The sequence below is a fragment of the Plectropomus leopardus genome, chromosome 19 (assembly GCF_026936395.1).
Source record: "Plectropomus leopardus strain MGB_pleo_1.0 chromosome 19, ASM2693639v1, whole genome shotgun sequence".
In the NCBI taxonomy this organism is placed as follows: Eukaryota; Metazoa; Chordata; class Actinopteri; order Perciformes; family Serranidae; genus Plectropomus; species Plectropomus leopardus.
Window position 1 is genome coordinate 9,710,853 of NC_142194.1, and position 9,409 is coordinate 9,720,261.

A 9,409-nucleotide genomic window follows, 5' to 3' on the forward strand; every position below is an offset into this window, starting at 1 on the left:
TGTTTCCTTGTTTCTTTTCTTACATGTTAGATCGTGGAAGCGTGGTCTACAGCGCCCTTTAGTGGTGAAAATAAAAACTACAAATGGTGATGGAAAAAGGCAGACAAAGGTTAGCTGAGGTCAGTAAAGTCATTCTAAAGTCAAACTTATATAACCCTTTAGACCCTGGATCATCATCAGTTTTGCTGTCACACTTTAATATAATGTGTTGATAATATTTCTTTTCTTAAGTTTGAATGCATTGTTGCAACCTTTCAAACCTTAGTACATTTGTTTGATTTCTTCTGCAAACATAGGAAAAAGGCGATGAGGAACTATACAAGAAATGTCCAGAAAATTGCAAAGTAAATTAATTAAAGGTAACTAGAAAATGACTTGTAATTATCTGTGAGTAAAGAAAAAAAAAGGAAAAAATGTCCTTAAAAATGTTCTTATTATATATTAAAAATTATGTTACAGAAATAAAATACTTTTTGCACTCGCTTAAGGTCATTTTCTCATCTCCTTTTGTTTTTACTTTTCTTTTCTTTTTTTGTGCTTATATTCAGGTAATTTTCTTGCAAGTTTTTACTAATTTCTTTCCAATTTTGGGGCCATTTTTTGTTAAGTTGCTCATTGCCTTCTTTCCATGTTTTCAAAAGAAAGCAAGACAAATTGCTCAGGTTTCAAAGTATTAAAATTATAAACTATGTAGTTTTAGTGCACGTATCCCCAGGTAGCTACGCCTGTGGACTAGTGCTGGTTAATAGGTGATTTTAAATTGGCTGTAGGTTTTAATGTGAGTATGAATGGTTGTCTTTCGCTATACGTCAGCCCTGTGATAGTCTGGCGACCTGTCCAGGGTTGACCAACGTCAGCAGGGATAAGCTCCAGCAACTTAAACCTGCCATACACAATGACAGCAATCATTTCTACATCCATACAGGGTTAGTAGTAGGCCTATATCGCTGTTATTCTATTTTATTAATTATCTAATTTTTAACGTATCTGCCAATATGCAAGTTTGTATGTCAGAATCTGTATCTGAAAGGAAAAACTGTTATCGCAACATCTCTGTAAACAACATGGGCATCATTCTCTGAATGACACAAAGTTGAACTCTTTTTTTTTTTTTTTTAAAGAGGGGGGCTTTTGACAAAACATTTTGCACTTGACCCCCATAACCCACCCCCTGCTCCGCCTCTGGTAAAAAAAAAAACTAAAATAGAAACTATATATTTCAAGTAAATATGTAGCTAAAATCCCTTAAAATGATTCATCCAGTCATTTTATTGCTTTTTTATAAAAGGTGTTCTTGTCTCGTCAGCTGTATTTGTTCAGCCTCTTAGATCATTTTCACTGTCTGTTTTGTGTGAAAATACTAAAGCTGACCCGGTAATAAATCTGTGTCTCCAAAGAAAGTTGACCTTGCGGCTGGAGGAAAAAAATAAATCCTTTGTGTTGAGTCAAAACACTAAACCTGTAGAACCGGTCGACAGGGAAGTGCAGCAAGACACACACTCACGCACACACACGCACGCACACACACCTGGTGCGGTGAATGAGCGACGTCACTACCCGCTCCAATGAGATGAGGAATGAGGAAGACAGAGTCCATCCACCGGGTAAGGAAACAGGCTTTCTGTCTAATTACCTGAACTGTACTTATTTAACTCACTTTATTGTTAAATCAGGTGTCACCAGATGAGCGTCAGAGTGATGTTGCGCAGCTTTACAAACGCCTGGTGCGCTCGCTTCGTGGAGCGACACCAGTCAGCGCTCAATTTCACGCTGTTGGTTGTCGGTTACATCTTTTACCTCATTATCGGTGCCGGGATCTTCTCCGCCATCGAGCTGCCCTACGAGCAGGAGCTCCGCAGGGAGCTGAAAGCGGCTCGGCAGGACTTCCTGAGCAACAACACCTGCGTGTCCGAAGCGCGCCTGGAGGAGCTGCTGATCCGCGCGCTGGAGGCCAATAACTACGGAGTGTCGGTGCTGGGAAACGACACCGACCGAAACTGGGACTTCGTGTCTTCCCTGTTCTTCACCAGCACCGTGCTGACGACGACAGGTGAGGCCCCGAGGGGACACCTGTCCTTGAAACTTGAGCAAATTTACTTGATTCTTAAAAAAACCAAAAACTTAGCAAATTAGTATAAAAATTGCATGAAAATTACCTGTCAAATGGCAACAAAAAAGAAAACTAAAGAACACCCAAGAAAATTGTATTTAGTAGGATATAAGCTACAGAATTGTAAGATTATAAATATTCCTTTCAGTACATTTTTTTCCTATTTTTATTTTTTAATATCTCAAACTCTCCTTCAGACAATTTTGAGGCCATTCTCTTGTTCAATTTGCAGGTAATTTCTTACCAAATTCACTTGATTTATTTCAACAGAAAAAAGGAAGAAGGAAATGAGCAACTTAACAAGAAATGGCAAAAAAGCAAGAAATTAGTAAAAACATTAAAGGAAAATTACCTAACTCATAAATATCATTTTCTGTACATTTTTCATAGTTACTTTGTATTTTGCAGGGCATTTCTTACCAAGTTGCCCATTGCCTTTTTCTCCACGTTTTAAAAAGAAATCAAACCAGTTTTCTCAGGTGTCAGAGCTTTAAATGCTTGTTAAAGGTGTCTGAATGCAGCACAATAAAACTGATGTCGATCCAGGTGTTAAGGGGTTAAACAGGAGAGCGTGAGCACTAAGAGGTGTTCAGTTCTGTCATTTGGGAGCACTTTTTTGATAAGGCACGCTTTGTAAAGACTTCTCTGTTGTAGCCAGTGACTTTATGGCCTCCAGACAGGCTGTATGGTGTATAAAAATACAATGCTTTGAATTATGATATATATTTTTCGTAGAAGTATTTAAAACCATATGCTTTGGGTTTGAAGGTTTAAACACTTTTGAAAGGTGTTTGAATGCAGCACAAGAAAAGTGATGTCGATCCAGGTTTTGAAGGGTTAAAATAGAAATATAACAAGTGTATAACATCATAGTGATCTTTTTTTTTCTTGGTTAGTTGCAGAGAAAAGCCGGAAAAGTTAACTATACAAGAGAATGAGAAAGTGCAGCAGGTTTTGATACAGTGGAAAATTAGTGTTAAAAGTGTGTTAAATATTCAGAATCAGTGTGTGTTGATAAGTGTCATTAATTCAATAATTTTGACAACACTATTGTGCATCATCACGAAAAAGCATGCAACGAGAAAAATGTCTTTGACAGCAGGTAAGAATCAAGGACTAAATGTAGATGGTCTGGTAATATTTCAAGAATTTTGAAATTAAAAGTTTATATTGACTAACATCTTATCAGGTTTTAGCTGCACCAGTTATTATTCAGTCAGCAGAAGCAGATTTGGAGATGTCGATGGGAATATATTGTGCGTTTTGATGAGAATCGACGCCCATGAAGCTCCAGTTTAATCTTCAGTTCTGCTAAAATGAGCAAATTAAAGCCCAAAGAACATTGACCTTTATCTATAGATTTAAGATTTGCTGCATCTTGAATAAAAATCGTCTTTCACAAGAAGATATGTTGCTGTGAATGAGCTTCTGTTTTCTTCCCCTTTAATTATTCTTATGTGCACTGAGCTTCACAGATGCTCCTGAAGAGGAATCTCACCTCTAATTATCATCACACACCTGTAATTAAGGCGATGCTGCATGTTTGGTTGTGTTTTTTCAGGTTACGGACACTCAGTTCCTCTCTCAGATGAAGGAAAGGCCTTCTGTATCTTCTACTCCCTCTTCGGCATCCCCGTCACCCTCTTCTTCCTCACTGTTCTGGTGCAGAGGATTATGGTCGTGCTGACTCGACGTCCAGTGTCCTATTTCCACCGGCGATGGGCCATGTCAAAATCGAAGCTGGCCGCCATACATGCCACCTGCCTCACCATCGTCATGGCCCTGCTTTTCCTCATCATCCCTGCGTGGATCTTCGTCAGCCTTGAGAAGGACTGGGACTTTCTGGAGTCCCTGTATTTTTGTTTCATCTCTCTGACGACCATCGGCCTCGGGGATTATGTCCCCGGAAAGACCCACAGTAAAGAGGAAAACCCACACCCGCAGCTCTACAGACTGGCCATTACAGGTGAGTGGGGGGCTGAATATACTGCCGTTAGTGTGAGGTGGAAAACTTTTATCTCCAAAAAAGAGAAAACCATTAATTCATCAATTTAGAGAATTTCTACCCAGAACCATTTGCTTCTGAATAACTTGTTTTTTAGGGGGGGTGATGTTACTCATGCATTGACTAACATCACAAGTAAATGTTCCAACTTAAAAATTGCTGGCAGTCGGCCCAGTGAGTTTTAATTATTTTTTCTCAGTCTCCAGCTGCTGCTCGAGGCTGCGAAACATCCTCTCATTTATAGGTATAGTTTACTAATGTATGGAAAAGTTTGCACCGTATGAACAGTGATAGAAACAGCCACAGCTCAGTACAGAGCACAGAGTGCTGATCTCTACTGACCAACAGAGGGATGACCAAAAATGTCCAAAAAGTACTAAAGGTACCGTCCACAACTTTTCACAATGGAAACAAACTGAACTGAACCATACCCACCTGCTGGTGGAAGTGCACTATGGATTTTCTTAAAACCCCCTTTTAATTGAAAGAACCCTGTTTGGAAAAAAAGAGTTATTCAGTGATTGTTGAAAGCATGGGCATTAAAAAATAATCACCCTCAAATATTCAGATCCATACCAATTTTTTTAAATGGTATTTTGGAGTAAGGAAGTATCTGGAGTCTCCTTAATCAATTCATTTTACTTGTGCTCTGCCACAGTAGATATCTTTACCATCATTTAGAGCCATACAAAGTTATTTTAATGGTCACTTGAGGCCGGCTTCATACCAGAGTCAATCCCCAGATATGCACATGTTAAAATTCCCAGCTTTAGACAGCAGCATAAATAAACATGTTTAGGTGTGTTACAAAAAATAAATTCGGTTTGTATAACTAATTTCTACAATCTTTTTTTTTCTTATAATAGTTAAAATGCAGAATTAAGGGTGTTGTCTGTGGATGGGGTCTTTAGGTCAGATCCACCCTTTCGCTCCTTCACAGCTCAACCCTCTTCTCCAAATTTAGTCACTTCTGACTCCAAAAATGCAATGAGGCAGCACCCAAAATACCAAATTCAAGGATTCACAATGGGAGTCAGTGGACAATGGCGCTAAGAGAAAAGTCAGGGGATCACCAAAATTACCAGGTCAAGGTCCTGGTATGTGCAGCTTGTTAGCAATAAGTCAATCTTTTAACCCACTGAAACCTCAAGCGTTTTATCAATCATTTTTCTTATGCTGCTTTAGATGCCTTTTACAAGAATTTAACCCTTTAAAACCTGAACCGATTGGTTTGGTTACTTTCAAAAACATGGGAATAAAGGTAATGAGCAAAATGCAAGGAATGTTCCACAAATGGCAAGAAATTATTAGATTTAAAAAATGACTTTAAAAAAGATAAGGAAAAATGTCTCGGGACAAAAGACAAAAAAAGCCAGGGAAAAGCCATAATTGTAATTATCATAACTGCAGTATATGCATTTCCTTGCTATTATTTTTTGCACTTAAAAATTATAAATAAATAAATAGATTCAACTTAATTTTCAGCCAATTTTCTTACTCATTTCTTTTTAATTTTTGGTTCATATCTTCCTTCTGTGTTTTTGAAAGATATCAAGCCAATTTGCTCCAGTTGTAAAGGATTAATAGATATTAACACATAAAAACCTCAAAAATCCACAAAAATAAAGTCTATTCTCATTACGTTAATATCAGGATCATTATGTTTTCCACCACTTACCTCATTAGCTTTTCTGACGAAATTAAACAAAGCAGCGACTGTTAGCTAGCACACCCATTATTCATTCTCCAAACCTTGATTTGATCGTATTAGTCACACCTCGCTGGTCTTTGTTTTATCATGGCGTGTGTGTGTTTGCTCTCCCAGTCTACCTGCTGCTGGGTTTGGTGTTTGTCCTGTTGGTGTTGGAGACGTGCTGCGAGCTTCCCCAGATGAAACGCTTCAGAAAGAAGTTCTACAGAGATAAAGTTCGGGAGCTGGACTCCGAGACCTCCAATATAATTGACCGGGATGACCTGAGCGACCAGATGAGCGACCCCTCGGATCACCTGCCGGTCATCACGTCAGTGTCAGAGCAAGCAGCGTCTCTACGGCAAGACAGCAAGTCACCGCCTCACACCCCGGCGTCAGGATCTGCTGTGAAGAAACTGAGATGACAGATTGTCCTGAAAACATTTTATTTGCATTCTCGGCTGCTCAGGACATCCTTTGACCTCTGTCTAAAAGCCTGAGCACACTTGTGTGTATATCTACAGTTACTTAATGGCTTAAAAAGGTCTCTGCCTTTGCCAACACCAACAGACATTGGTGGCGTAAAAGCAGGAACCACCCACAGACTATCAGGATGGCATTGTTTTCTTGTTCTCCCCTGCAGCTCCATTCCCTGCAGATAAGAGCTAGATCTGTGACATAGAGGAAGGGCCGGGCCCCTGAATGCAGGGAAACCCCACGAGGTTGCGCTTCCTGCCAAAGTCTTGATGCCGTAATTCCACAGCGGCACAGTTTGCTTGAGAGGATTTCACACCCACTCTTCGCACTTGGTATAATCTACGGTGGTATTTGCATAGGAAATTTGCCTTCCTGGAAGTGTTATAGCAGCAGGAAAAATTGATGCGCCATCAGAGGACCTACTTTACACTGTGTGAAACAATGCCAAGAAGAAGATTTGAATTGGGTGGTCAAGATAATAGAAATCTGTCGATATATTGCAGTACAGTTCAGCAGCACCACAAACTGCAACCTCTGTAACAGTTGACACACTCATCTAAAACTGTTTAAACAAAAATTTAACACTATTACCCCCATAAAAGGTTGATTTCGACTGCATTAAACTAAAGCTAGATATATTTAAATAAATGTATTCCAATTCATGCTGCAATGCGCATCTCTCACCACTAGAGGGGAGCACTTTCATTTTATATCTGAAAGATTCATTTGAATGAGGTTTGTTGTCACTGTCATGCTGCTCAGGGGAGTGTTTCTTAAAAATATAATTACTTGTAAGAATATGTCATTGTTACAGCCGAATATAAGGGAGCATGTTTTTATTGTTCATGTTACTCACTAGCCAACAAAACAGCTTAAGGCTGCAAAGCATTTTATGCACTGACATTTTTTTTCAGACTAGTGGAAAGAAAGCACCCAACATTCAGGTGTTTATTGCTGTTCAGATTTTGGTGGAAATGTGTGCAAAAGTTGCATATTTAATTAGATAACACATTTAAATTTGGTTATTTGCATATTTAAACGTAACATTTCAGAAAACACAATGCAAAAAATAACTGTCTTAAAAGCCTTTAAGTAGCCCAAACAACTGAGAAAGTTTCATGGTGATATCTATTTGTTCAAATGTTATTTAAATAGTTTATTTGATAGGGATGATGCAAATTAACATAGTGCAACTTCCACTTGTTACAAACAGGCTGTAGTAACTAATGTTTCACATACAGAGATTATAGCTGTTGCTAGTTTCCAACTCTTGTCCCTAGTTAAGCTTTTAGTAAAGAAAAAGAAGAAAAAATATCAGTGTTATTGTATGCAATAGCATGCATACAATAACGTTACGGCAAAAAGAAGACAAAAAAGTTACATCAAGATTACACAAAACAACAACATACAGTTGCAATAAAAAATAACTAGATAAAAAATACATAAATATCAATGTTACGTACAGTTACAACACTCAACTAAAAGACATTATAAAATAGTTTAAAATGCTCACATCTCTGATTTTGCTTCAGCCAACATTGAACACTTTTGTTAAAAATCTATCTTTTGTTAATTTTATTTTGGTTGGTAGAGTGTTTCACATTTTAGAGCATTTTATGGGATAAATTCATATATCATTCATAGCCTGATTTATATAATATTTTATTCCTAAAATTATGGAAAACATGTTTGGGTTTTTTTCACAGCTATTGACAGTATTTGCTGCTTTATGGAGTGATAAAAAAACTAAAAACCTTTGTAAAAACCTTTGACTCTAATTCAGTGGTGGCCAAACTATGGCCTGCAGGCCCACTGTGTCCCACTTCCCATTTTAAAATGGTCCACATTGAATAAAAATAAATATATAAATAGTTTCCCTGTCAATTTGATGAACTACCACCATCAAGCCCTGCCGCTGCACTTCAGAATTTGAACAACAGATGTCAATACTGTCCCTACAATGACTGATTATTAGTCCATAAAATTATTTTCTTCATTACGCATGGCAGTGGACCTGAACAAAGGGAAGATCACCTGTTATGTCAAATATTTAACTGTTTGGTACTGTTGTGTCATCATTTTAATGGAAAATTCTGGCCTAGAAACCCAGATTTTCATGTTGTGTCACTGGTTGAAAACTATGCATTTGCTATCTTTTGCTATTTTTCTGGTCCTCAGCCAAAAATGTTTTGCCACTTCTACTATCATGTGTCGGCAAAATGAAACAAAACTACTTTTTCCAGATTTTTGTTTTGGAGGTGAATGTAGGTCAGTGGATATTTCATGAGATAATGTGTCATTTGCATAATTAAACATAAAATATCAGAAAACTTGTAATACAAAAAAATAATTTTCTTAATGTAAGCAATAAACTTGGCAAGTTTCATGGTGATATCTATTAGATGAAAAAAAGTGTCTTATTTTCGCTCTAAAAATGTATGCAATTTTACATTAGGCTACGTATCTAAAGGCCAGTTTCTCAAAAAAAAATTCTCATACACTTAGTGAAAATACTCCACTTCCATAGCACTTACACCAAACTTTCCATTTTTATTTCTTTTTTTTCATGTTATGAAGGATTTTACATGGGCTTTTGCTTATATATCATTCATTTATATGAGTTATATATAAGTGTATTATATTATTATGTTTTTTTCTGAAAACATGGCAAAAATTGATTTAATTTTATGGCTTTTTTCTAATTTATGAAGCGATACAAAGAGATATCCAAAATTCCCTCTAAAACAACAAAATATTCCAAGAATTTTAAGTCTTGCATCATCTAAATTTCACATTTCTGTTCTCGTAATGTATGCACATCAGTGTATATTTAAGTAGATAATGTACCATTTGCATATTTAAATATAAAATGTCAGAAATTTACAAAAAATCAACTGGAGACATATTTACACCCTTTAAACCTGCTGTGTCTCCCCTTAAAAGTGCTTTCAAATCACAAGAATCAAACATTGTCATCCAAATATCATCATACTGCTGCTTTCATTGTAATTTTGCTGGTTTATGGGTTTTAATCAAAAGCTGAACTCTGTAATAATCATTAAAAAAAATCCAATGGGCACTGTGGATAAAGTGTAAATAAATCATCCAACAACAAACATTCTCTTGT

The 9,409-nt window shown here is 37.1% G+C and overlaps 1 protein-coding gene across 2 annotated transcripts; it reads left to right on the forward strand.

The window, feature by feature from the left end:
• Positions 1 to 1,472: 1,472 nt before the first annotated feature.
• Positions 1,473 to 9,398, forward strand: LOC121959333 (potassium channel subfamily K member 1-like). Of its 2 annotated transcripts, XM_042508597.2 has the most exons (4): positions 1,473 to 1,604; positions 1,674 to 2,050; positions 3,672 to 4,076; positions 5,941 to 9,398. In XM_042508597.2, the coding sequence occupies exons 2-4, from the start codon at positions 1,684 to 1,686 to the stop codon at positions 6,228 to 6,230; spliced, it is 1,062 nt and encodes a 353-aa protein (XP_042364531.2). In that variant the 5' UTR covers positions 1,473 to 1,604; positions 1,674 to 1,683; the 3' UTR covers positions 6,231 to 9,398. The 2 variants fall into 2 exon arrangements, with proteins under 2 accessions (XP_042364531.2, XP_042364530.2); XM_042508596.2 differs by having other exon boundaries at positions 1,546 to 2,050.
• Positions 9,399 to 9,409: the final 11 nt, after the last annotated feature.